The sequence below is a fragment of the Mixia osmundae genome (genome assembly GCF_000708205.1).
Source record: "Mixia osmundae IAM 14324 unplaced genomic scaffold scaffold_5, whole genome shotgun sequence".
In the NCBI taxonomy this organism is placed as follows: Eukaryota; Fungi; Basidiomycota; class Mixiomycetes; order Mixiales; family Mixiaceae; genus Mixia; species Mixia osmundae.
The window spans coordinates 842,260-867,510 of record NW_014575559.1 but is presented as its reverse complement, the minus strand read 5'-3'; the positions used below and the strand labels follow the sequence as shown (position 1 = coordinate 867,510).

Below are 25,251 nucleotides of genomic sequence, written 5' to 3'. Positions count from 1 at the left end.
CTTTCGCACGGACACGGCTGTCTCTTTTAACGACGCTGTTATCTGCGATAGTCCACTCTGTTGTCCTCAAACACTTCTTCAATGCCGTCAATAGATCAGCTGATGCTCGGACGAGGCGACCGATTCGAGTTGCTCCGTTTCGTTGCTTATCGCCTCCCTTTGCCGCCTTTTCCTTTCATCGGAGCGACAAGGCTCAGTACGGCAGTGATCAGCTGCAAATCATAGAGCAATATGCTGGTCTATACCACTGCCCTGCTCGCTTCGGCGCTGCTCAGCAATGCCCTCGGTGTCAACCAGATCAAGAACGACCGAAAGGACGCCAAGGCTATGCGAGCCAAGATACAGAGCAGCCTCGTCACACGAGCTGAGAAGCAGATGCCTCCCATCTATACCTTCAAGCAAAAAGTCAACCATTTCCCCGAGGATCCCGCCTACGCTTACAAAGAAGACCATCACTTTGACCAACGCTTCATCGTCGATACGACGCATTATAAACCGGGAGGATTCATCATCTTCAACGATGCCGCCGAGTCTGAGCTCACCAGAGAGGTCATCCAAGGCGAATACTACTTCCTCACCCAGTTCTCGCTCACGCTCGCCAAGGAACTCAATGCTGCCATTGTCGCTGTGGAAATGAGGGGCTACGGTGCAACCTTTCCCACTAAAGACTTGTCGACTGACAATTTGCGACTATACACCATCGAGCAGACCCTGGCCGACAGCGCCTACTTTGCGGCCCATGTGAAGATCCCCGGACTGGAGCATCTCGCTCCTGCGCCTCATACGCCTTGGATCTACTACGGCGGCTCGTACTCTGGCGCTACGACCGGCTTCATCATGAAGACATACCCGCACATCTTTTATGGCGGTATCGCAAGCTCTGGCGTAGTTCACGCGGAGAGCTACTATGCAGGCTATGTAAGTCACACCCTCGCCACTTTGGGCTACATGAGCTAACGCTGTCATCTCAGTATGAGCATTTGTACAAACATGCCGAGCCTCAAGAATGCATGCAAAAGATTGCAGCTCTTACCGAGCTGGTCGACGAGCTTGCTGAAAAGGCACCAGAGCAAATGCCAGCCTTCAAGAAGCTTTTCGGAATGGAGAGCATCACGAAGCTGCCTGACTTCACCGGTGCAATTGCATGGCCGCTCGGCTTCTGGCAGTCCGTCAAGAGCGAGGGCCCCTCCAGTCGTACCTTTCCCGAGTTCTGTGGCAACATCACCGACAAGCCCACGGCAAAAGAAGTCGAGCTCGACACAATGTTCTCAAAGTATACTTCCGGCAAGACATGGCACGGTCTCGGCCTCTGGGTTCGCTTCATCAACGCATGGGCGCCAAACTTCTGCGATGTCAAGGACTATAACACCGGTGCTTGCTTCGCCAATACAGACCGCAAATTCAACCAGAACATCACGATCAGCGAGGACACAATGCGCGCGTACATGTATGTCTCGTGTACAGAATTCGGTGCTTTCCAAACCAACGCACCTGTCGGTCAGCCGACACTGATCTCGCGCTCGATCAACGAAGCATACTGGGCAGAATTCTGCGCCGAAAGTTTCCCGCCTGGCAAGATCAACAGCATTCCTGAAAAGGCGGATGTTTCTCGATGGAATAAGTATGGCGACTACGAGCTTTCTGCCGACCGTCTTGCCTTTATCTCGGGAGCACGCGATCCGTGGCGCGGTCTTTGCGTTCAGAGCGAGACAGCACCGCCCAGACCGAACACGCTCCTCCGCCCGAGCATTCTCATGCCTCATGGCATTCACTGCTGGGATTACCGATCCAACTCTGACGACTACCATGAGGAGCCTGCAGAGTTGCAGACGACTCACGAGCAAATTATTACTGCCGTCCGATCATGGATGAGAGACTTCAAGGAGTGGAAGCCAACGCCTCCTTCTGCTTGATCGATTCGCTCGACGAGACGCAATGTATATCCGTTCTTGCTTTCTCGCGTGATCATGAGGCGGGCTGAGCGAGGACGGTCCCATTGCGATCGCAAAGGCTTGACGACAAGTTCATGTCTGATCGCGGATCGATGCATGCACACGACGATGATCTGACTGCCAAATGAAGTCATTTGGAATCCCTGCAGAGCTATGAAGTATTGCGAATGCTCAGATGCGGCGTTAACCATGTCATTTAGTGGAGTAATGACTGATACGCCGAGCAGCGCTCCGCCAACACCGAGGATTCGATCCGGCCCGTACATGCAGCTGACAGAGAGCCTGCAGAGTCGTCATGTCATGCAACAATTCGGCTTCTTGTGAGATCGCGTTAAGAGAGATCATCGCGGTGGGCAAGGCAGTACAGCACGCTGACCATGCCGCTCGTTCGGCCGTTGAGCCAAAGTTGGAGAGGTCGATGTTGATGTTCACTACAGCGCCTGAGGATGTCTGCTCGCTCACTGTGACCGAACCTGGAAAGTTGTGCTCGCCCAGCTCTTGAGCTGTCCAGTCGCCGGTGATCGAGAGGGGAGGTCTGAGCAGGATCTTTGCAGAGAAAGGCATCGCGTTGGACTGTCGGAGCTCGAATTCATTGAGCGCTCTGCTTGGCTGGCAGCTGCGGTGACACCACATGGCAAGCTCCCATTATTGGGGCGTAAAGGCAATGTCGCGTCCTCGTAGCGATGTAGCGGTGTTGCTGATGTTACTGATCCCTGCTCGGTGTAGGGACGTGGCGATCATAGGATTGGCTGATAGGGCGATGAGGAAGCAGAACAAATCCGTTTGCAGAGCACGAGAGAGAATCAGGCGAGAAGGCATGTCGGTTCGGGCGACAGTGGAGACCGACTGTCGTGTCGATAGGAGCGCGTTTGCCGAGTTGCCACAGAACGTTGACAGCGCATGACCGACAAGGCCAGGGCTCAGGTAGACGATAGCCTGGGCTCGAGGATAGCAGCTTCAGCACGCTCACTGGCCTCGGATGTCACCGCTAGCTCATCAGCGACAACGTCATCGACCGCTACCAATGGCGCATGGTCAAGTGATAAGCCTCCGCCCTCGGCTCTGAATGATCGGCAAGCGCTTCACGGAGCACAGGAGCATGCACAGCTGGGTTCTAGCATCTCTTACGTCCAATCAAGCGGGCCAAGACCCTTTGCTAAGCTAAGACATACGAATGACGAGCAAGATTATGCCGGCTCAGATATCGACTATGCTGCCTTTGCCTCACCAGCAGTGCCTCACTACACTCAGCCAGAGCCTCTGCGCACGATCGAACCTGCAGCCTACTACTCTTCGCGCGATTACAGACCGGAAGATCTGCGGATAAGACCGGGCGACGGTGCGGCCGTGCTTGCTTTACTCGAATCAGAGACTTTCGACGATGACACTCAAGCCGAGCACACGAATGCCGACCTTGATAACCCACGAGGTGCGGATGTGCAGTCCTGGCGAAAACAGCTGGACGAAGCGGTTCCAGACGATCCTTTGCTTGACCTCACTCGGGATGAACTAGACGCGCTGAGACTTCAACGTGATGCCAATCCGTACCTCTTCGAGTTGCTCTCCGGCGATCGGTCCATAGACTCGCGCAAGAGGCCGCCGCGAGATATCCAAGAGTACCTTGCGCTGCATACGTATACCGACGATGTCTATGGTCTGCCAGACTCGATCAAGCGTACTCTAGACGAGGCCAAAGATTCAGATGCATCTGACGAGACGCGCAACAAGGCTCTCAGACGGCTAGAGATGCTCCGTCGACATCTCTTTGCAACGAGCAGTCCTACAGATGCGATTTGATTGACATGGCGTGCAATAGCGAGTGAGTGGGTGTGGTGGAAGTAGTACAGATGTGATCATTACCCTGACAAAAAGCTGCAACAAGCCCACAAAATTAACACATGAAGTGAAGCGTCAGGCCGACTAGGCCAGCAGCAAGATATCATCTCGCAGACGATCTGTCGAAGCACTGAGCTCGCTCGACGAAGCATTGATCTCGGCAGAAATCTCGAGCAACAGCTTTTGCAAGTCGTCAAAATCGATACTGCTGCACGCCGACAAGCTGCCCAGCAAATCCACCGCGTCGCTCACGTCTCGAGACTTGACAGGCGAAGCCGGCAAGCTCATGTGGGCCTCCTCCTGCGGTATCTCTGGCAGTGCACGCGAAGCCAGATCGAGCATACTCTTGCTGCTTTTCAGCAAGGGAGCTGCAACGAGCGAAGAGTTGCGTTTGCCATAGGTCGCCGTCTGGCTGAGCGAATCTGGTATTTGCTTACGACGAACAAAGAGCGGCTTCGTGGACGTTGGCGTCGCGTCGAGATCTGCGAGGACCTGGTGTTGCAATGCAGGCAGTTTCAGTGCAGTCATGAGGGGTTCCGCAAGATCTTGCGTTGGCATAGTCAGCAAGGGCGGCGTTGCGATCAATGGCGGGGTGATGGCTTCTTGCTCCGAGCTCTCGGAAGAGGGCAGAGAAGCGACACTGCTCGCTACTGACTCTGCAGGCGATGTCGTCTTGTAGGTTTGCTGGGATTGAACAGCAGGTGTGACGGGCGCAGACACGCTCCTCTTGATCGATGGTCGAGCAGCGTGCACGCGAGGTGCTGACTGAGTAAGGAGCGCGCGCTGGAAAGCAGTCGAAGCATTATCGACGGCAGTAGGCACTCTGTTCGTCGACAGAGCAAAATAATCCGTTGCCTTTTCGTTCATTGCTTGGCCTGATGTCACGATGACGCTCGGCACATTTTGGGGGGTTGCGGTCGGACTGAGACGAGGCGTGCTCGGTCGAGAGATGACTGCGCTCGTCGTGGTAAGGACTGGCGTTTTGTAGCCTGCAGAAGAGAGCACGGGGACTGGTTTGCGCTTGACGAGCTGTATCGACGCTGGCGATCTCTCTCGCATCATGCTACTCGACTCTTTCGTCGGTTCATGAGCGCAGTCAGTACGAGCGGAGAAGGAAGACGAACAATGTCTATATATATGTATGTATTGCACTGAAGAGCAAGGTCTGTATCAGACGTGCTGGTATATGTTGCCCATGTACAGTCTACGGACGAAGGCGCTATCGAAGGCCGTCCGGATGTGTCTATGCGAGGTAGAAGCTTCTTCTGCGCCTCGTGCATAGAGGCCGCAGAGCTGCACGGCCGCGTGCGCGCACTAAAACCGTCATCACTCCCGATTGTTTGTGCCTGGCTTTCTCCATGCCTTGCCCGAGCTCCGTATAGCCGTGTGGATCAGAAGAACAAATTCCCTGGCGATCTCTTGGCCAAGAGCTCTGCAGATCTGTCATTTGCGACTGCCGGGAGTGCTCCGCACGAGATGTATGCGCTCTGTATCCTGCCCGGATTCGAGCGCTGCTAGATTGGGCTGAAATCGGTGCAAGACGCGTCGCATTTTGACGCGTTGGTAGCCACTTGCGGAAGAGCAGCGGCGAGGGGAGAAATGCGAATGATCTGCAGCACGTACAACAAACCTCACCTGCCTACGACACCAATGGAGCCTGTCGTGACATCAAAGACTGACAGCAGAGCGAATGTGCCGTAGAATAGTGCGACGGGATAGGCGACGAGTAACCTCTGTTCTGACATTTGCAAGACGGAGACGAAGATGCCAGAAGCCGAATAGGAGCACCAGAGTATGCTGAGCGTCGCGAGAAAGTAGCCGATGATGCCACTGTTCATTCGAAAGCAGATCAGCTAGGCCTGGCGAGTTGTCCATGGAGGAGCGCACTCCATGTTCGAGATGACGCTGAGCAAGGTCATGATGACGAGTGGGAGCAAGCAGTAGCCAAGTACGCTCGCCACACGATACGCATCTATGCCCGTATTGGACATGAGGTTGAGGAGAAAGTAGACTGATAGGTCGCCCATGAGCGCGACGCCGTAGATGTACCCAAATTGTGATTTCCCACTCTGTCCTCATTGTCAGCTTCGCCTTCGGAGCAGGAGGAAGAGCATACGAGGAAAAGGAAGATGCCAAAGCAGAAGCAGAAGATGAGCGGTCCTGCCAGATCTGCGTCGTCCATGATATTCTGATCTGGATAGCCGAGCGGGTTCAGGACGGTCAGAGTCTTGCTTTTGATATGATTGAAGTTGACGCCGAGCTCTGTCCGTCAAGGCGATTGGTGTCAATGTGACGGTAACCCAAGCATCAAAGACGGACCTTCTAATAACGGCGGCTCGTCTGGGAAACCACCCGGACCGAATGCAGCCCAAAATCCGCCTTGTATTTGACCTCCGAAAGCAGGAGCACTGCCCATCGATGCAGCGCCCCCTCCAGTGCCCATCATACCTTCCAGAGAAGGCCTCGAGCCGGCATAAAAGGCCTGATTGGGGTCGTGAACGCTGAGATGAGTGGCAGCATTGCCCGTACCGCCAGAATAGAATTGGAGAGGCTCTCCATAGCCATACGCCGCGCCTCCTGCCGGATGAGATCCGCTTGGTGCTCCGTAGCCTTGTTGAGGTTGGTTGAAGCCTAGAGCTGCCATGTCAGCCGGATGAGAGTCGGCAAAATGGCTACGCTGCACGACGACACGACGACGCGCTCATTTGGCGACGGAGCGTGACGACGGCTAGCTGGACGACGGCATGACCTCACCACACAGAGCAATGTCGAGAAGCTCGAGAGGCCCGCTACAAGATGATCCACCTGATTATCCGCCTCGACTGTCGGCAAGCCAGCGCGGAAGCAGCTATGTCAGTCAGAGGAGCAACAGCAACTCAGACATCGCCAAGCACGAGGAGGACCTGTACGTCCATCTCATGTCGTCCATCGTGAGCTGACTGCTACGCGAATGTTCAGCATCAATGCTCTCGAAGCGGAAGAAGAGCGGATGGTCAACGCACTCACTCGTAAACTCGAAAAGGTGCGGCCTATCCTTGTCGGCATGCTCCTCAGACAGTCACTTACTCACTCGCTCGCTCGAGCTTGCAGCTGCGTGCAGAGAAAGCACAGCTCGAATGTACCCTCGAAGCAGAGGGAGAGATGCTGGTCCGTCGCGCTTCACAATGTCGCTCATCGTAGCGCTTATGCTGGCCTCCCCCCACGCAGGTCAACAAGCTGCAGAAGCAGTTGCAAGCTCTCATGCTACAACAGCAGTCTTCTGCCGCAGCGAACAAAGACGCGGCAAGTGCGTCCGTCTCGCCGGTCATCGAACAATCAGAGACCCTCCCACCGCGTCAGTTCCCTCTCTCGCCACAGTCACAAGATAGAAGCAGAACGCAGTCAACAGCTCAAGACGGACCTGATCTCAGCGTCCTCATGGCCTCGCCACAGGACCTGCTCAATCCTTCTGTCTCACGGTTGAACGAAGTCTTGCGAGACGAGAACACGTCGCTCAGGAATCGGTTGGCAGAATCTGAACAAGCACTGATCAGGACAATGCGATTCAATGATGTCTACCGCTCTGAACTGATCGAGTTGCGGAGAAGGGCAGGCAAGGATGTTGGCGATCTCGTGGGCGCTCCCTCTGGCGCCCAACTCATTGCGGATCGCAAACAAACCTACGAGGACCTCAACTTCTCGGGCTTGGGGCATCGGGGGAGATTGAACAGCAACACGCAAGGCACAGCGGCCAAAGTGAGCAGTATCGCCATACCTGGCGTCACACCTGCTGCGCTCCATCCGACTTCTCGGACGACCTACGGTTTCTCACCCATGACGGCGAGCAAGAGCAAACAGCCTTTCTCGATGCAGTCGTCTACTCTACCGCCCTCGACGCCGCTAAGTCCTTCGTCATACTTGGCCAGCAGCACGTCGACAGACTCGAACAACACAAATATGACGACGCCCTCGACATCTTATACGAATCCGCCCCAACCGCTCAATACGCCTCTATCGAGTCCTTCCGTCTCGAGCAACTACCTGCAGTCATCACGACGGACGTTGGGAGAGTCGGCGATTCTAGACGACGAGTCCACCAGTCCGAACAGTACACGCTTTGCAAGCAGATCGAGCTCAATGAACGGTAGAGTAGCCGAGACGGGTCAGCTGAGGAGGTCAGTGGGACCATCAGACGCATCGAGGCAGGATCTCTCATTGTAGACAGTGCGTTGTTGTGCGGTACAATGTGTGTACAAGCAACAATGTTATGTTTGGTCTATGAATGCCTTCTCCCCATCAATTATCTGCTGGTCTGCATAATGTTGTGCAGTATGGTTCGATCTGCCCTGCCGATGTCAGCTCTTGACCATACATGTGGGCCGATGCCTTGCCTCTATCTTGCCGCAGAGCTTCAGAGGCGGTATGCTTGCGGGAAGCTGCCATAGCTCAGACACTCGCATGCTATCGATGATGTTCAGCACAGGCTCATCAACATGCGGCTGTGTTCAGGCGTGCCTCAGCTGTTGCTGCATGGCTAGAAAGCAAGCGACGTACTGCTTCTGACAGCCTCTTGATCATCTCTGCGTACGTCTTGGAGAACGATAGATCGAAGTCAGCAGGATGGGTGAGCGCTGAGAAATGCGGCGAGTCAGGCTGAACGTTCGCAAGAGCATGCATGATGTAGTTTGGCTCGAGTAGGGTGACGTTGGTATCTTCGGCAACCTTGTGAATGTCCACAACTGACCAGAAGTTCCGCATGTGCATTGCGTGTTCGAGTTTGCCAGCTTTGCTATCTCGTGGGGGTGCCATAGGATTGATATAAGTGCGATCTGGCACTGTCGGATATTCGTCGGATATCACTATCGTTCTTGCGGGTGGAACGAAAGCTCTTCCGGACGCTTGAGCAGCAGCAAGGAGTAACCTCAACTGTTGGATCAAGACGGGCTTGGTACCGAACAGTGTGGGCGTTGTGAGGATTTTCGGAGGCTGAGAATAGTAGTGATTAGCGTCTTGCCAGTAGCCGTGTGCGGCAGGGATCATGAACTTGAGCCACTTATTGTCTGTGCAGGTCATGTGGACAAGGATTGCCTCTGGCGGTAGTGCGCCGCGTAGATGATAGTAATGGCCTGCCCAAAAGCGCTTCTGGTCGAGCACATAGGTTTGTACACCACCAGGCGAAGTGAAGCGGGACTTGCGAGTGCCATCCTTCGTGTCGAGTCGTGAGGCAGATGCGTTGAGCAAGACATTGAAAGCGTCTTGATCCCATTTCTGAAAGCAGAACGTATCGTCAGGCATGCTGATGCAAGGTTACGAATGCTCACATGATTGACATCAACCTCGTGAACGACTTGGCGCCACAGCTCGGCAATACGCTCATTGCCGGCCTGTTGGAAGAAGCCGATGTTGGTCAAGCCGATACGATGCTCGTCTTGGATCTGCAGATCGATCGTATCATCGTCTAGGGGATACATGTACTGGAAGACGTCGTTGCGAGCAAAAGCATCTCCATCGAGAAAGATGACGGGGTAACCCGCTTCTGCCAAGTGTTGCAAAACTATGCTTCCCTTGAGCGCGGAACGATCACATTTGTAACATGCGCTCACTTAGTGATTTGAGATAAGCTGCATCTTGATTCTTGGTGTCATCGTACCGATAAGCCATGTAGCCCTTTTCGCGAGAATGTTGCATGCAAAAGTCGCTCAAGCATAGGACGAGCATGAACTGCAATCCTTTGCCTTCCTCTGGCTGAGCCGTGAAGACGGGATCTGCCTCGCCCAGCGTACGTGCTTTGGCTTTGGGCAGCGTTCCACTAGCTAGCTTGTTCAGGTAGACAACCAGATGAGGCACCGAATGAGTGAGATAGTCTCCGTCAGCTAGCGTGAGCCATATCGGTCGCGTTCGGATAGGTGGTCCGACTCGTTCTGCGAGGAACAGCTCGAGCGTGATCGCGGACGATCTTCCGCCTGCGATGGCGCTCGTAAAGTCGTAGCTCGCATAGCGTGCAATCTCTCTGGGTGCAGTACGAAGGGGGTTGTAGCTGCTCAAAGTATCGAATGCCTGAGAGACCTTGCTTGGCGTTTTAGGCTGACGCCTCGCTTCTCGCGCCTCTTCAGACAGCATACCGGTGATCAAGAGCTCATCTTGTCCGGACGTCGCCCAGAGCAAGACAATGAGCACGCCCACAATGCCCAGCAGACGGATCTGTGGTTTGCCAAACGTGCTCATGGCCGCAAGCAGACTCGAACGCTGTCTGCGGTCCTTGCCGAAGATGGGCGAGAAGCTAGCATCGGTCGTCGAAGGTCGGGGAGCGGCACTACGCCTAGCTGTAAGGAAGCGATCTGCCAGCTCCGTGCGTGGAGCCGGCAGGGTGTCGAGCATGTCTGGAGGTACGGCAGCGAGCCTGGCAGGATCTGGGGCGCCATTGGAGTCTCTGTAGCGGTGGGAGTACCGCCTGGGCTTCTCCGCCATGCTGGAGAGATCGCCGCCACGGTGGAGAGGGCAGCAGATTGGCGTTGAACACGTGTCTAATGAAGGAAAGTCGATCAACAAGAAGTCGCGGCGCGCCAGACGTTTGATCAGCTTCACCGCCGTCTCACAGAGAAAGCAGTCGAGTGAACGCGACCACGACCGCAGACAGAGTCACTCTCCATCTACAATGGCACCCCCAAGCAAGTCAAGCAAGGCTGCCCCCAAGCCAAAGTCGGCCCCAAAGTCGGCTTCCAAGAAACCCGCCTCCTCGGCAGATGAGAAGCCTAGCTATGTCACCATGATCTCGGTCAGTGTGTGCACCTGCCTCCACTCGTCGCTTCTCTATGGAGTTCGTTGAAGCTTCATTCGAAGCATCAGAGCGCGTAGCCTCTGTGCTATGCTCATTCGACGCTCGCTCTGTCCTCATCTCTTTGTCTCTTTTCGCGTGCCATCGCGTAGAACATGGGCTGACTTGCCTCTTTTCTCTTCTTTCCACTACGCTATATGCTACTCATCCATCTCGCGCTCCTTCATCGCGTTCCGGTCTCATCAACGTCGTCTGATCTTGTTTTCACATCGCCTGACCCGCACCAACTCTCGAGCGCTCTATCTCGTCATCCACGCGTCTGACCATCCTCCAATCTTGCTCAATCCTACGCCATACTACAGGAGGCAATCACTACGGTCGGTGACAGAACTGGCGCATCTCGTCAGAGCATCAAAAAGTGAGTCCTAAGCGCTCCTATCGCTCCCGACTTCTCCACGCTGCTATCGCTCGTAAACCTGCCCTCATTGACGCGTCATACCCTCTCGGCTTACATGCTGCTTCATCGCCGACCATCATCGAGCTCTTGCCGCCGTTTTGGTGCTTCTTCACGCCCATCCGAGCTGCAGTGAGCGGTGCAGCGCTCAGCGCAAACTGCACGTGACCTGCATGACAGTCACTTGTCTGCGCGTTCTGCGAGCACCTTCTGGATCCCGGTCACTACTCTGTGCCCTCGTGCACCGTCTTCACCCACTCCTTGCACCAATGCCAGTGCCGTCAGAAGCTAATGTGCTGCATCTGACAGATATCTGCAAGATAAGTACAAGTTGAGCTCCACCGATGGCAAGGTTGCTTCCCGAACAAAGAAGGCTCTCGAAGCCGGTCAATCATCAGGCCGGTTTGTTTTCCCCAAGGGAACATCCGGCAAGGTCAAGAACGCTCCCAAGAAGCCCGCTTCTGCCGCCGGCAAGGAGAATAAGAAGCCTGTCAGCAAGACCAAGGCGACTACAACCAAGAAACCCGTAGCGGCTAAGAAGGCGCCAGCAAAGAAGCCTGCTGCCAAGACTGCTGCCGCCAAACCGGCTGCTAAGAAGCCTGCTGCTGCGAAGAAGCCGGCAGCAAAGAAGCCTGCTGCTAAGACCGCAGCAGCAGCAAAGAAGCCAGCGGCCAAGAAGGCGCCTGCTGCTAAGAAGCCAGCGGCGAAAAAGGCGACTGCTCCTAAGCCTGCTGCTAAGAAGGCTGCCGCCAAGCCCGCAGCTAAGAAAGCTGCAGCTAAGCCTGCCGCTAAGAAGGCGCCCGCGAAGAAGGCTGCGCCAAAGGCCAAAGCGCCTGCTGTGCGTGTCTATCGATATAGAAGGGCGTTTGCTGATTCACGTGATGAGCAGAAGAAAGCTGCCCCTAAGGCGGCAAAGAAATAATTGCGACTATCGACAGAGCTGCTCCGGTTGCCTATGTGATGATCTGTTGACATTGTACGACCGTGCGCGATACCCCCAAAGACCTGTCAGTCCGGTAAACACACCGACAAATCTCGATTCTCGACCCCGATACCACGCTCATGTTGCTCTGACCTTGCTATCTTTCTCAAGCCATCGCCGCTTATCATCGTCATGACAGCTCAATGCTCCACGCTTGAGCTGGATAATGGAGATCATTGGAGGATGTGCTTTACTGTTCTTACTAGTGTCTTTTGGTTTCGCTCTTTTGGACATGCAACATGATCCGCCTGCTTGACGATCGTCTGTCTGCTGGAATTCTATAGCAACAACATTGTGCACTACAACCGGTAGGGAGTCTCGACAGGACTGTCTGCTTCTCTTCGTACGTAACCTGCCCGCGTCTCAGATATTGTTGGGCATGACACCAAGAAACTCACATAGAAAGTAAGGGTTGTTCGTTGAGCCAGTCGTGTCTGCGAATATGGTATCCTTGCTGATCGTGCTTACAATCGAATCGTTGTACTTGATCCAGCGATCCGGCTCTTTGGGCAGCGCGCGCGAATAGAGATAGTAATGACCAGCGTTGGCGACGCCTTGATGCATGAAGACTGACGCCAGATCATAAATGACAGAATCTGATCCGACCGCCCAGATATCCGAGATGCGCTTCTTGGTGTCTGTGATCGCTGTCTCGAGCGCTTTCTTATCGTCCAAAAGGTGCCTGGCTTCTGCTTCGAGTTCGGACTGCAGATTCGCAGGCAGTGCATCCGTCGAGTCGATGGCATGGTCCGTGCCAAGCTTGCTGAGGAATGTGTTGAGATCAGACATCGAGCTTGCAACCTTCTCGCCATCCATGGATTGCAGCTTGTCCAACTTGAGGCGCGCTGCGTCCATGTCGCGACGAGCAGCGACTGCTGCAGCTTTCTTCTCGGATACATCATGCTCCTTGCCAGCAGGTGTCAAGTATCGATCCAGGCAGATTGTGTCCTCAAAGGCGACGTAGACGTTTGATTTGTAGCTACGCTTGGTCATCCTGTCAAATTGAGCCCTTTGGAGCTGTATCTGGAGCACAGGCGGCAAATGGATAGGCTGTACCGATCTTGTGACGAGTACGCCTTCAGATTCGACTTCCGATTCGTCGAATACCGCGTCCAGACCGTCGTAGATATCTCGACCCTCTTCAGACACATTGAGCAGCAAAGCAACAAAAGTTTCCTCCTTCAGCCGCTCGATTTCGCCTTTGCTGCTATCGACAGCAGTCAGCATTTGGCGTGTTTTGCCAAAGAATGTACTCTGGATGACGTTGAGAGCATCTATGCCAGTCATCGGCTCGTCGACGTGAGTCGCTGAGCTAAGCGCAACTTCGATCTGGAATAGCACATTGTCGAGACACTCCGAGACGTCGTTTTGCTTGCCGAACATCATCTCATTGGTGCCGCCTAGAGGTGATGCAGCTGACTTAGCTGGCGTCTTGCCGGCGGCTGGTTCCGCAGGCCTTGACGGCAATTTTGGCAGAATAATAGACGGCGAGGACAGGCTGTCCAGCTGGCTTTCATCTTCTACCAGCTTGATCTCTGTCACGCCGTCGACTTCTTGCGCAGTCATACTTTTGGAGACAGCGCTCAATCTCTCGAGCGTGTCTGTCCGGACCAGAGGTTCTGCCGCGATCTCTGCACTCGCTTTCTGAGGTGACCCATTGTGAGACTCTGTCACGTCGAGATGATCGCCATTGCGCTTAGCCGGGGTCAACGGCACGATCGTGGACACCGGTGGGTCGACAAGGGTGACGTCTGTATCGATGGTAGACGATGTCAATTCCGACCCACTATCGTTGTTGGAGGACATCCTGTCGTCGTCCTTTGTTGATACCAGAGCAAGATATGCCAACTGCTTCGTTGGCGCAATAGAGCGAACCGGACTGGAAGCGAGCGAGTTGAAGAGCACTTGTAGCTCGGCAAGGACTGTCATGTGTCGATCACGTCAGCAACGGCAGAGATTCAATGGCCAATCTCTGACATTGGTGGGATCTTGTAATCTCTTTCTGGCTGACGTGCCGACCGCCGACGCGCAGTCCATCCGGTGGTGTTTTCTTCGCATCTTCACTGCCTGTAGGGAAGCGCAGGACTGCTTCTCTGAGCGCTCGGATCGTGTAGAGATACTGCAACAATGAATTGAGGTAGCACGTGTTCCCAATGCTGCGATTCAAGCTTTCTTAATCAGGTGTAGTCTGACATAAGCGAGTCGACTCACTTCTGCAGTCCAATTGGCATGTTCGCTTCCGCAATGGGATCATCGACTGCATGCCAGCATCAGCAGAAAGCTCGCGCTCGTTCGTGCTTAGACTTGCTCGAATCGTCGCCTTCGACGAGACGTTTGAGTTCCGCGCTCTGTCGCGCTTCTGCGATACACCGCAATGCAGCATCCAAGTGCAGCACGCCATCTGCTTTCTGCACGTACGAAGTTCATGATCAGATCGATGGGACTGACGAGTGAGACGCAACGCACTCGGACGGCATAGACACCCTTGAGAATATCGTCATCTACCGTATCTTGCATGTCTGCTGAGATCTCAAAGGTTGCATATGCGCGTTCGAGCGTCATTGGCTCTTCCTTAGCTACTTCACCTGCGATACTGAGCCAAATTGACTTGATAGTATCACTACTCGGCATCCAATGTGTGAGAATTTGAATAGCATCACTTTGCTCCTTCTGAATGTTGGCAGGCTGTGCAGCATAGTCGAGGTTGCTGAGCGCATTGACGAGATCATCTTCGCTGATGTCAAGGGGAGGATCGTCGATATTTCTGGGTATACGAGGATCTGCGAGGGTCAAGCAGCCGATCGTTTGCAGAGCCTGAATGACGCGTGATTCGCCGACGTGCTCGGCGAGCTCGTATGAGACGACTTGAGCCATGAGGGTACCCCCACGCGTACCTGCTATGTTTTTCAAGGCGTCAAAGCATCGGTGTGTGCATTCCTGCCAATATTTCGCCTGGCGGTCGTATGCGAAGAGGATGAAATCGTTGGGATCTGATGGCGTTGTGCCAAGAATTTGGTGGTCTCGATAGTGAGGATCGCGACCATCTGCACTGAGCCATTCGTTCGGAAACCATTCTTGTCCGACTGTACATCCGCATAACTTCAGTCCTTTGTAACAAACAAATGCAGGACGCCATACTATTGTTGCCTCCTAGAACGTGTTCAACGAGTTTATTAGGCTCGATAATGCGCAGAAGCGAAGAAAGACGATCGTGTGGCTTCAGACCTTCTGTACCCGGTCTGACGTTGTCGAGATGAGACATGAAGATCAAACCGATCTCGAGCCAGGCTCTTGCTAATGTGGCTCGATTGCTGCACCCTTCCAGTGTGGCCGGATCGAGGTCAGGCGCAATGAGGAAGCGTCGACCGTCTTTCTCGCGAGCAACGAAGCCGCAAGCAGTAAAGATCTTCTGACTTGCAGGGCTGGGTGCGATTCGCTTGTTGTAGGTATCGCCGCCCATAGGCAAGGCATCCCTACCGTTTGGGAATAAAGCTGCGTCACAGATCCTGTCGACTTGCTTGTCTCAGCGACCATAACAGAGGGCAGGGCGGCGTGACCCACCTCCAGATTGTTAGCCAAGAATTGCACACGCCGACGGCAGCCGTTTCGCCAGCCGGTGGGTAATTTCTAAATTGGCTCTCGAACTCGGTTGCAGCTTCGGGATCAATGATAGAAGGTATGGCGGCTTCTTGCGTGAGCGCTGCTCCGCGTGAAGACCATGTACATGCTACCAGGCTGATCCAATCGTCTTGCGGTGTCGTCTGAGCTTGTAGAGTCGCTTGTGACCAAGGTAGCAAGCTAGGACCGCCCAGCGTCGCTTGAGCAGTCTGACTCTTCCTCAGCAGATATCTCGGATCGATTGAGCACGGCGTGGTGATGTAGTGGTGAGCCTTGCAATCTTCTCGCGTGCCCAAACCGCCATGTCGCGGTGGTATGCTCCCCGTCCCGTTCTGCGCGAACTCCTTGGATGCGGGCCAAGGCGTGAGTAGTGTCCAGCCAAGCCTCTTTGTATTAAACAAAGCATGAGGATGGGGTCTCGCGAGCCTCATCTCTTCTACTGTGGGCGGTCTCGCTTTGCTCGTGCTAGTCGCGCAGATTTGCATGCTCGTCTGATAATGCTCGGCTAGCCTAGCATTATTCAGATCGAAGTTGGTAAAGTGACCCTCTTGCCACCGCCAAGGCATGCCGAGATGAAAGCCAGCAGAGGGAGCGCCGAGGATGTGTGAGACCAGCATGCCTCTCCCCTGTCTGAATGCTTTCCCTCTTGGAGGAACGGCAAGTATCGGCCAGCCGTTTTCTTTGCACGGCACTTCACTATGTGCGATCAGTTGAGGCTTGGATGACCGGTTGCGCATGTCATACTGTCTTGTGGGGAATCTACGCATAGAAGTCGGCTCCTCCTCGCTCGTGCTATCTCCAATCTCGACAACCTCAGCAGGCACGAATGACGACGACGGCTGAGGCGCAATGCTGTCAATTTGCATGGCTTCTGAGCTTGGAGGATCGGTAGGCGAGTCCATTTGAAGATGAGACAGCTGTTCAGTTCGCTCGACCACCGGTGACTCTTCTCGTTCGGCCAAGGCAACAGCATTTGACCGGGGCGATGCTCGAGCTGCATAGCTGTCTGCTCTCGGCCTAGGGCCAGAGGGTCGCCTGTGCGGCAGCCTTGTAGGCACTCGAGGCGAGCTTGCCCTGCTGGACGACTCTGGCTGGTCTGCGCTGTCAGCCCTGGCCATGCTTAGTGCTCTCGGTGGCTCTCTGTCAGTCGCGACAATGCAGAATCCTCATGACCACATTGAAGTCATACAACATGCTCCTGGTCGTCGCAACATGTGCACTTGATCGCATCGCATGAGTCTCATCGCTGCATGACACGACATGGCCGCGTTGTGTGTGCGAGACGCGAGGGCAAGGCGTGAATTTGCCAGACAGGTGCCAGGTGATCTCTGCGCTGGACTAGATGCGTGTCTTGCTTTGTGGCGTGCAGAGTCGAGCTTGCGATCCAGTCTGCCCGTCCGACAATGTGCAAGACAAGCGTGGCATGCGTTACCTGGAGGTTGTGAGACCAGATGCGCGATAGATTCGAGCGCGGACCGTTCGCTGGGCTATTAGCTCCTTCGTCTCGGGCTGGACATATGCGCAAGGATACTAGTCCAATGCTTTTATGGCTGCATAACGTCGCTATGGGTGGTCAATTGGCCGAGCAAAGCCGCAGCATCTCGCTCTGTGCCCGTCGCTTCGATCGAACGCTGTATGTCGTCCATCGCATCAATAGCATTTGCCTTGCTCTCCTGATGCTTCTCTAGTAGCCTCGAGGCTGCCCACTGGACGAAGTCCTCTCGTTCGAGCCAGAAGGGCTTCTTGTCCAGGCTCCTCTCTAGCTTTTGCTCGCGCAGCACTGCCACTTTCGATTGAAGCTCAGGTATGGACTTTTGAGCTGCCTTTGCTTTATCGAGTAGGCGAGCTGAGGCACAGTGACAAAGTCAGCATATCTCGAGAGGATGCACTCTAGTCGACTTACCTGCTGGCTCGCCCTTGAGCCCTAATCCCGTGAGTTCTGCTTTAAGGGCGCGTAAGGCATCCGCTTCGTGATCGAGCGCCTTTCTGGCAATTTTGAGGTTGAGGACAGTTGTCTGAGCCTGATGGAGATGTTCCCTCTCCATCTCGATTGCCCTGATCAGATTGTGCTCCTCGGTTGCAAGCGCATCCACGTTGATCTTCTTCAGGCCCGTCGCCTCATCGTCGATCATGAAAGACTGAGTGTGCTCACTTGGCGCGACATGATGTTCGAGACGCAAGAACGGGATCAGCCTTGTATCGCAAGTGAAGATATTGCGATCTGAGAACGAGGCAAAGGCGTCTGTCCGAAAGTCTAGTCTCTCCTCCAAAGCCAGCTCCAGTGCTTCTAAGCCCTGGACAAGGGTCACTGGCCCGTCAGCTCGACGCGTCTTCGTCGGCAGATTCGGACATACATCCTCACGAACGGCTTCGGGACCCCAAGTCGACCTGATGCGGTCCTCGAGATCGTCCATAGCTTGATAGATTGTCGCGTTGGCCGCTTGGGCGACTGTGCGATAGTATGCCGACGGAGTGAAGCCAAAGTGCTCATACAAGATATCCTGGATGATCTCTTGCAGCTTGATTCGCCTTGCATTGGATGCCGCCATGGTAAATGAGCAGATGGCTGAAGTTCCCAGGATGGCCGAAGATGATCTGCTGGCAGGCTGAAGCTCTGAAGCTCTGAAGCGCTGCAGCCTGCGAGCGAGACGCGATACGCCATCTACGGGGAGGTGTGTTGCTTGGGGCTCCCTCCGCACGACTCATCGCTCAGCGCATCTAAGCACCCACCAGCAGCTCGTGTGCTGCTGCCCGTGCAGGTAAGCGGCATAGACCTTGGTCGTTCGAGATGTCCGCTGAGCTTGTGACTCGAACAGCCTTTCGTGTCAAGAAAGCACAGCCAGGATGGCGACTCTTGAGCCTACCGTCCGTCCTCGAGTCACGAAGCGGATCCAGCTCGGTCGCGGCTCGTGAGGCTTCACTCGTCATGCCAATGCCTCTCAGCAACTGATGAGACCAACCTTCCTACGCAGTGCAGGCAAGCCGATCGAACTCCGCGTCAATGCAATGGACGCTCAAGTCAAGCCTGGCGCCTTTTTGAACATCCTCCACTACGATGTACGTCACACGCTGCCTTCAACTGTCTCATATGATGACACATGAGATGTAGGTCAACATCGAACCAGAAGGAGACAAGCTCCCCAAGGATTTCGCGCGTCGCATGATCAACTATCTTCGTGGATTCCCCAATGTCAAAGGCCCCGAACGTCCCTTCCGTCAGTCAAGCTTTTGATCTACAGACAGCCTACTGATAAGCTCCGACAGGCACGACTGACGACAACAAGCCGGCCAGTGTGGTCTACGACGGTCGCAAGCAGGCTTTTTCGCCCCATCCCCTCTTTGACAACGCTGCCGCTGCCGATATTGGCGATTACGTCCTCTTTGGCGAGGGTGAAAGCTTCTCAGAGGCTCCTCCTGACGGCGCAAAGAAGAAAGCTTACAGAATCAAAGTAAGCCTTCCTTTATCGCTTACACATACACATACAAAGGCACACACGCTGAACATGACGCGACACGTAGATCCGTCGTGTCGCCGAACTCGACCTTAAAGCTCTCTACGGAGCTATCAATCCTCCTGCAGACGGTCGCAATGCTGCTCAGCCCACTGTCACAATTGCAGGTGAAAAGGGTATCGAGACGCTTATCTCGGCCCTCAATGTCGCCCTCAAATCCGATCTCTTTGCTTCGCATCCCAACAAAGGCTCGGCTTTCTACCCTATCGGTTACGACAAGCACGATCCTCGCTCAGTCGAACAAGCCCGCCGTCAGCGCTCGGTCGGCAAAGGTGTCGAACTCTGGAAAGGTTACTTCATCTCCCTTCGACCGGCCACGGGCAAGATGATCCTCAACGTCGATCTCAGCTTCTGTCCCATGATCCCAGGAGGCAATCTCGCTGACGTTTGCAAAGCTATCCTTGAGCTGCGTGACATCAGTGGCCTTGACATTCAGCAGATCGCCCGCTCGAACAAGTTACCCATGCTCAATCGTATGCTTCGAGGAGTCCGCGTTTCTGCCAATGTCGAGCGTCTCAATCAAGGCATGACCAAGCGTTACTTCAAGATCAGGGATGTTCTGCCTCAGTCTGCGCTTCAGTATACCTTCCAAGACAACGATCGCGAGCAGAAGTACAATGTTGCCACGTATTTTAAACAAGAGCGCGGCACTCAGCTGCGTAACCCCCACTGGCCTGTCGTCCAAGTCGGTCGTGATGCTGTCTACCCTCTCGAGCTGCTCTCTGTCGAGTTTGGCACGAAGTATACTCGCAAGCTCGACCCTGCTCAGACGGCCAATATGATCAAGCAGACCGCAGTGAAACCTCAAGAACGCTTCAGAGGTGTCAAGGAGATCACTACGCTCTTCCCTGACATGCGTGAGAGACTCCGACCTTGGGGTATTGATATCTCCAACGAGTTTGTCAAGGTTCAGGGCCGTGTACTGGCCGCGCCCAGAATTACCGTCAAAGACAAGCGCGGGCAGCCAGTACCTGCTCAGATCCGTGACGGTGTCTGGGACCTTGGTCGTCAAAATGCTCAGTTTTACAAACCTGCCGCTCCGCTCATTTCGTGGGGCGTCGCCATCTTTGCCAATGAACGCTATGCGCAGATCACTAAAGTCCAGAATGCCATGCTGGCTCTCATGCAAGTCTTGAGCCAACGCGGTATTCAGATCAAGAACGATCGTCCAAAGATCAAGTACGCCGATCAGGATTTGCTCACTCAGACACCTCGTCAGCAGCAGCTCTCAGAGTTCCTTCATCGCTTCGGCTCCGAGCTATATCAAGACACTAAGGTGCCACCGCAGCTCTTCATCTGTATTCTTGATGGTCAGATTACTTGGCACTATCCTGCAGTCAAGGTGTTCGGTGACACTCAAAAACCTGTTGCTACACAATGTCTTCGCGCCGATAAGTCTCTCAGCGATCGCCGTGGATACTTTGACAATGTCGCTTTGAAGGTTGGTCGACATGATGCGGTCAGCATCTATCTGGCTGATACATCTTGTAATGACAGATCAATGCCAAGCTCGGAGGAGCTCATTCGGACTATGCTCCTGCTATCAAGGGTATCAGCGAGGGCCTCATGGTGTGCGGTGCCGATGTTTACCATCCTCCGCCCGGCTCGCTGCAGCCATCAATTTCTGGCGCAGTAGGCAGTCTGGACAATTCACAGTACGCCTCTGCCTATGCAATCCAGCCCTCTCGTGTCGAATACCTCGAGGATCTCACATCGCTCATCGAACAACTTCTTCAGAAGCGCCATGCCAAGACCGGCAAGTATCCCAGCCGTCTCGTTGTCTTCCGCGATGGCGTATGTTCTCGTGCTCATTGGACCGAGGTTATGCTGACTGGGGATGGCAGGTCTCTGAGTCGCAGTATGACATGGCTCTGCTCAAGGAAGTGAGTCAGATCAGAGAGGCTTGCCGCAAGGTCAATCCGACCGTGCAGCCAAAGATAACCTACATCATCGCAAGCAAACGTCATCACATCCGCTTTGAGCCGGTCTCGCTCGGAATGGCCGATCGCTCAGGCAATGCTCCTCCCGGTACTGTCGTCGACAATGCCATCACTCACCCAACCGATGCAGATTTCTACTTGCAATCTCATGCCGGTCTTCAAGGTACTTCTCGCTCGACACACTACCAGCTCTTGCTTGATGAGAACGGCTTCGATGCCAATTCGATTCAAGAGTTCACGTACGGCCTCTCTCATGCTTTCGCTCGCTGCACGCGCAGTATCTCTATTGCCTCGCCGGCGAGATACGCTCATCTCGTTTGCGAACGCGCAAGGGTGCTCAACTCCCGTCCCGGAGACGGCGATACCGAATCGACCTGGTCAGGCTCTGAAGGATCCGATGTCCAGCGTCGTCGTCTCGAGAAGGAACTTCGCGAGCGTGCCGTCTTTGTCAACGACAATCAGAGCGTCCGCTTGTCATTCGTCTAGGTCACTCTGTGATTCACGCCAGACCCCGACACGACGATGCATCTGACGACTTTAACTTTATGACTCGGCAAAGCGCTGCTTTCAACCTCTGTGGTGTAGGCTTGCAATTGTGATTACGTGCGGCGTATCATCTTCGCCTTTTGTTGTCTGCCATATGTTGCTGACACAGCCTGTGCCTGCAATGCATTTCCTGTTGACCTGGTCTTCACACAGTCCGCTCCTCTACCACTGCTCCCTCTGACGGCTCTATCTTGACCTCGCCTGCCAAAGCGTGACCGTTAAGGATGACGGTATCAGGCTTGAGATCGTCAAGGGTCGGCTTGATATCCTCCTCCTTTGCCAAAAGGAGCGCATCATCGTCTATCTTGATCTCTTGCTTGGCCAAGTATTTTGATGGCGAGCGTTTGAGTGTGTCGACTTTGACCCGAGACGGGCAAAGTGATGCCTTGCCCAGATCGCAAAGATCGCATCTCGGTCCCACGGGCAGACATACGGCCTGTACACCGTAGGTCATGAGTATCTGCAAGAATGCACATGGACAAAGTCTACCTGTCCAAACCCAACTAGGGTCTTATTGATGACGCCGTGCAGCTCTGAGGGCAGCCAGCTCTCTAGATTGAGCCGTGTCTCTTCGGCGTCTTTTGGCTCTTTGCGATGCCATCTCAACCGATGTGTGATTCGATGGACGTGCGTATCGACGCCTATACCTCCGTTGATGCCCTGTGACTGCAAAGAGAGGAATCCCTGGTCAAATGCGCCCTGGGTCAGTCCCAACTCAGCTGGCAGATTGTGTCGCTACTCACCATCTTTGGCCCGACACCGGGTAGATCGCATAGCTCCTGGATCGTCTTGGGCACATCGCTGTCATGAAGATCGCGTAGCATCTCAGATGTTCGTCTGATGTAGTCAGTCTTGCGCCGCCAAAAGCCGACCTTGTTGATACAAGACGAGATCTGTTCGTCGCTCGCAGCCAAGATAGATTCTATGTTGAAGCCGCCAGGTATACGATCGCGTAAATTGCTGGCTGCTTCATCTGTGACTTGATCTTTCGTTTGAGAGGACAGCATGAGGGAGATGAGAGTCTGGTAGCGATCATCCCTGGGTGTGATGATGTCCTTGAGGTTGCGACCAGCTTTATCGCAGCCCATGGTATCGACGGGCGCAATGATTGTCTTGCGTTGCTCTGTCAGTACCCGCCATTGCTCTTGCCATCGCGTAGGGGCCGGGTGAGGTCTATCGAGTTTGAGCTTGATCGGCTTGGCTTTCCGACTCGCAGCAGGCGCGTCAGCTCCTTCTGCCTTCAGGATAGCTTTGACATCAACTTCTTGTGCCGGGCTAGCGAGGCCAGCTGCATCTGTCAAGGGTGGTGATGCGGAAGAGGCTTTCGTCTGTCTGCGTCGCTTGGGCGTCGTGGGAGTCTCCTGATCGAGATCAGACTGTCGGCGAGAGGTTGATCTTGTCAGACGACTCGCTGGAGCAGCAAATTTGGACAGATCTGGCAGCATGACGCAAAGCGGCGAGGTAAGCGGCGGGCGACGCGTCGCGTCAAACCAAATGATTAGTGCAAGAGAAGCGAGACCGATAGGCTGCCTGACGAGGCCCTTCAAAGTTGATCGATTCTCACAGAGAGGCACATACTCAGACTATCTCGCATATCAAAATTGTCTGCGAAAAGCCGAAAGATTCGTCCGCTTGCATGCGATACACGGTCTGTGTTGCGTGATCGCGTTGAGCGAAGCATGGCTATGAAGTGTGTCGATGGGATGTGTGATATGACGTGGAAAGGAGATTGCTATAACATTCGTGATTGTCCGCTTAAGTCCTGACCATGCTTGCAATCGTGCGCGCTTGCCATGCAATCTGGGCTGCCCGTCGATCAGATGTCGACTTGATCTCATTTTTGTGTCGCTCTCTGAGCTCTGTATGCAAAAATCACATAAGCCGACGGAATGGTCGCGCACGGTCGCTCACCTCTCAAAAGCGAGGAGAGCAATTTGGCCGTTGCCGGACCATTCTGATCTGTTGCAGCGGGCATGAGTTTTGCTTCCGCCTCGTCGAAGTGATCATCATACCATGCTTTACTTTGTTGTGGCCGAGGAAACCATTGAACGTTGCCATGAGTTCTGCATCCGGTGCAAACGTTCCATGCGCATACTCTTGCAAGTAGCCTCTGATTTCGACGGTAGAGCACTGATTTGCTGGCTGCATGTGCCCGAGAAAGTGATTGTAAGTAATCTTGTCGGTCCCGCGGAGCACGAGCGCTCTGTCCAGAAGCGCAGAGTCTGCTTTGTTGAGACAACCCTTAGTGAGTTGCTCGTCCAGCGTATCGCCGTCCGTTGCGCCTTTGCCCGAGCACAGTGTGATAATCTTCTTGATGCAGCCATGGCAGATGAGCTGATATCTGCCCTTCTTCCCGAGTGGGCGGACCATCAAGCTCTCCAGGGGTTTATTCCGCAAGGAGCATTCGATACACCCTTTGTCCTGCTTTGGCTTGGTGGGGCTGAGCTGCGGCGAGGGTGGCAGAGAGAAGTCGAGCTGCCCGCGGTAGATTCGCGGGCTATCGTCTAATCTGACCGGCGTGATATGAGGTCCATAGAATGTTTGGCGCAGCAGAGCACGCGTGCGATTACCTCTGACGATAATCGCTGCGCATGCCGTCAGCTGTACTGTGACAGAAAAGACCAGCTTGACGAACTCGATGGAACAGTTCGAGCGCCGATGAGGGGCGTGAAGGTGCCTTGTAAGCACGAGGCCTCGAATTGTAGAAGCGTGTCGTAGAAGCCTGTCGCGACAGTCAGGGCAGTAGGCGCACATCGACGAGTAGCGTACCCTCTCCAAAAGTCGATCGGTTGACCTCGACTGAGCCTGATGAGCTTCTGTTGGACCCGCCGAGGCTGTGCTGGGGACAGACTGCACACACATCGCGTCAGAGCTTACACGATAGAACGGTCCTCGCTAGCTCGCTTTCGTCCAGTGAGCAGACCTGAGAATTGATCAGAGATGTGTGCATAGCGTGGTCTGACCCTGTGAGGCTCTTTGAGGTAGCCCGCTCGTCAACAAGACAGGCACACACCTTTATCAGTATGAGTGGATGATTCGGCGTAGCTCGTCTCTTCGAGTGAAGCGACCTCGGGCAGGATACATGCAGCATGAAGAATAGCGATGGTGAGACAGAGTGCGTTGAGCTTTTCGCTGGAGACTCGTACCGCCTCGCTGGCCTTTTCGAAGATCTCTTGTTCGCTCTCGTATTCGATGTAGACGGTCATGAGCTGCATAAGAAGCTGTGGTGAAGCGCAAGAATAGCTAGGACCGATCGGCTCGGTCATGCTGGTGAGCTCGGGAGAAGTAGAAGCAGAAGCGCGCAAGCGGCACGAGAATGACAGAGCGAGAGCGACTGATCACCTCGGCGCGTACACCTCGTCGATCGTGACATGTGGACGTCCCGAGGTACAGCGCCTGCATGTTGTCATCTCCGCGCGACCTCCTGCCTCGTCTTTGTATCGTGTTGCTCGACTAGTGACGTGTTCGTACAGAGCGGCAGAAACCCAGGAGTCCATTGTCAGTGAGCTAGAGAGCAGTCTAGGTACAACTCGCAGCCTGGGCTGGACAGATCTGAAGCCCTGGCTCTGCTCGCGTAGCGGTACTCGCGCGTTCCTGAGAGGTTTCATGACTGATGGAGAATGAGATAGCGGCAAAGATGGGCACCGTGTCCTGTAT

At 54.4% G+C, this 25,251-nt stretch overlaps 11 protein-coding genes across 11 annotated transcripts; 5 read left to right on the top strand and 6 right to left on the bottom strand.

The window, feature by feature from the left end:
* Window positions 1-231: 231 nt before the first annotated feature.
* L969DRAFT_17518 (uncharacterized protein) lies at window positions 232-1,913 on the top strand (the record flags this gene model as incomplete). Its single annotated transcript, XM_014712279.1, has 2 exons — window positions 232-918; window positions 972-1,913. 2 exons carry the CDS (start codon window positions 232-234, stop codon window positions 1,911-1,913), a joined length of 1,629 nt encoding a protein of 542 aa, XP_014567765.1.
* A 95-nt stretch (window positions 1,914-2,008) lies between these two features.
* L969DRAFT_457728 (uncharacterized protein) lies at window positions 2,009-2,718 on the bottom strand. Its single transcript, XM_014712680.1, has one exon. It carries the CDS (start codon window positions 2,583-2,585, stop codon window positions 2,145-2,147), a length of 441 nt encoding a protein of 146 aa, XP_014568166.1. The 5' UTR covers window positions 2,586-2,718; the 3' UTR covers window positions 2,009-2,144.
* L969DRAFT_87550 (uncharacterized protein) lies at window positions 2,665-3,782 on the top strand. The gene has a single exon (XM_014712679.1). It carries the CDS (start codon window positions 2,853-2,855, stop codon window positions 3,747-3,749), a length of 897 nt encoding a protein of 298 aa, XP_014568165.1. The 5' UTR covers window positions 2,665-2,852; the 3' UTR covers window positions 3,750-3,782.
* A 28-nt stretch (window positions 3,783-3,810) lies between these two features.
* Window positions 3,811-5,160, bottom strand: L969DRAFT_457606 (uncharacterized protein). Its single transcript, XM_014712678.1, has 2 exons — window positions 4,913-5,160; window positions 3,811-4,861 (listed from the first exon to the last, which is right to left on the bottom strand). Exon 2 carries the CDS (start codon window positions 4,848-4,850, stop codon window positions 3,873-3,875), a length of 978 nt encoding a protein of 325 aa, XP_014568164.1. The 5' UTR covers window positions 4,851-4,861; window positions 4,913-5,160; the 3' UTR covers window positions 3,811-3,872.
* Window positions 5,161-5,419: 259 nt separating this feature from the next.
* L969DRAFT_49143 (uncharacterized protein) lies at window positions 5,420-6,231 on the bottom strand (the record flags this gene model as incomplete). Its single annotated transcript, XM_014712677.1, has 4 exons — window positions 5,420-5,618; window positions 5,676-5,857; window positions 5,905-6,050; window positions 6,108-6,231. The coding sequence occupies 4 exons, from the start codon at window positions 6,229-6,231 to the stop codon at window positions 5,420-5,422; spliced, it is 651 nt and encodes a 216-aa protein (XP_014568163.1).
* Window positions 6,232-6,553: 322 nt separating this feature from the next.
* On the top strand, window positions 6,554-7,988 carry L969DRAFT_94645 (uncharacterized protein; the record flags this gene model as incomplete). Its single annotated transcript, XM_014712676.1, has 4 exons — window positions 6,554-6,693; window positions 6,747-6,810; window positions 6,879-6,935; window positions 6,996-7,988. 4 exons carry the CDS (start codon window positions 6,554-6,556, stop codon window positions 7,986-7,988), a joined length of 1,254 nt encoding a protein of 417 aa, XP_014568162.1.
* Window positions 7,989-8,063: 75 nt separating this feature from the next.
* L969DRAFT_94644 (uncharacterized protein) lies at window positions 8,064-10,145 on the bottom strand (the record flags this gene model as incomplete). Its single annotated transcript, XM_014712675.1, has 5 exons — window positions 8,064-8,108; window positions 8,159-8,266; window positions 8,322-9,035; window positions 9,089-9,321; window positions 9,371-10,145. The coding sequence occupies 5 exons, from the start codon at window positions 10,143-10,145 to the stop codon at window positions 8,064-8,066; spliced, it is 1,875 nt and encodes a 624-aa protein (XP_014568161.1).
* Window positions 10,146-10,422: 277 nt separating this feature from the next.
* On the top strand, window positions 10,423-11,918 carry L969DRAFT_17512 (uncharacterized protein; the record flags this gene model as incomplete). Its single annotated transcript, XM_014712278.1, has 4 exons — window positions 10,423-10,542; window positions 10,905-10,960; window positions 11,306-11,834; window positions 11,886-11,918. The coding sequence occupies 4 exons, from the start codon at window positions 10,423-10,425 to the stop codon at window positions 11,916-11,918; spliced, it is 738 nt and encodes a 245-aa protein (XP_014567764.1).
* Window positions 11,919-11,924: 6 nt separating this feature from the next.
* On the bottom strand, window positions 11,925-18,227 carry L969DRAFT_103491 (uncharacterized protein; the record flags this gene model as incomplete). Its single annotated transcript, XM_014712674.1, has 15 exons — window positions 17,951-18,227; window positions 17,500-17,890; window positions 17,156-17,442; window positions 16,786-17,083; window positions 15,540-16,692; window positions 15,117-15,484; window positions 14,445-15,061; window positions 14,287-14,386; window positions 14,190-14,235; window positions 13,956-14,134; window positions 12,377-13,900; window positions 12,326-12,330; window positions 12,116-12,248; window positions 12,023-12,055; window positions 11,925-12,001 (listed from the first exon to the last, which is right to left on the bottom strand). The coding sequence occupies exons 1-15, from the start codon at window positions 18,143-18,145 to the stop codon at window positions 11,925-11,927; spliced, it is 5,406 nt and encodes a 1,801-aa protein (XP_014568160.1). The 5' UTR covers window positions 18,146-18,227.
* Window positions 18,228-18,440: 213 nt separating this feature from the next.
* L969DRAFT_49503 (uncharacterized protein) lies at window positions 18,441-21,534 on the top strand (the record flags this gene model as incomplete). Its single annotated transcript, XM_014712673.1, has 7 exons — window positions 18,441-18,505; window positions 18,569-18,653; window positions 18,706-18,811; window positions 18,861-19,045; window positions 19,116-20,549; window positions 20,606-20,902; window positions 20,953-21,534. 7 exons carry the CDS (start codon window positions 18,441-18,443, stop codon window positions 21,532-21,534), a joined length of 2,754 nt encoding a protein of 917 aa, XP_014568159.1.
* Window positions 21,535-21,647: 113 nt separating this feature from the next.
* L969DRAFT_74874 (uncharacterized protein) lies at window positions 21,648-24,860 on the bottom strand (the record flags this gene model as incomplete). Its single annotated transcript, XM_014712672.1, has 11 exons — window positions 21,648-21,710; window positions 21,761-22,030; window positions 22,084-22,278; window positions 22,338-22,970; window positions 23,362-23,453; window positions 23,506-23,553; window positions 23,607-24,179; window positions 24,230-24,316; window positions 24,364-24,444; window positions 24,472-24,558; window positions 24,608-24,860. The coding sequence occupies 11 exons, from the start codon at window positions 24,858-24,860 to the stop codon at window positions 21,648-21,650; spliced, it is 2,382 nt and encodes a 793-aa protein (XP_014568158.1).
* Between the last annotated feature and the right edge of the window lie 391 nt (window positions 24,861-25,251).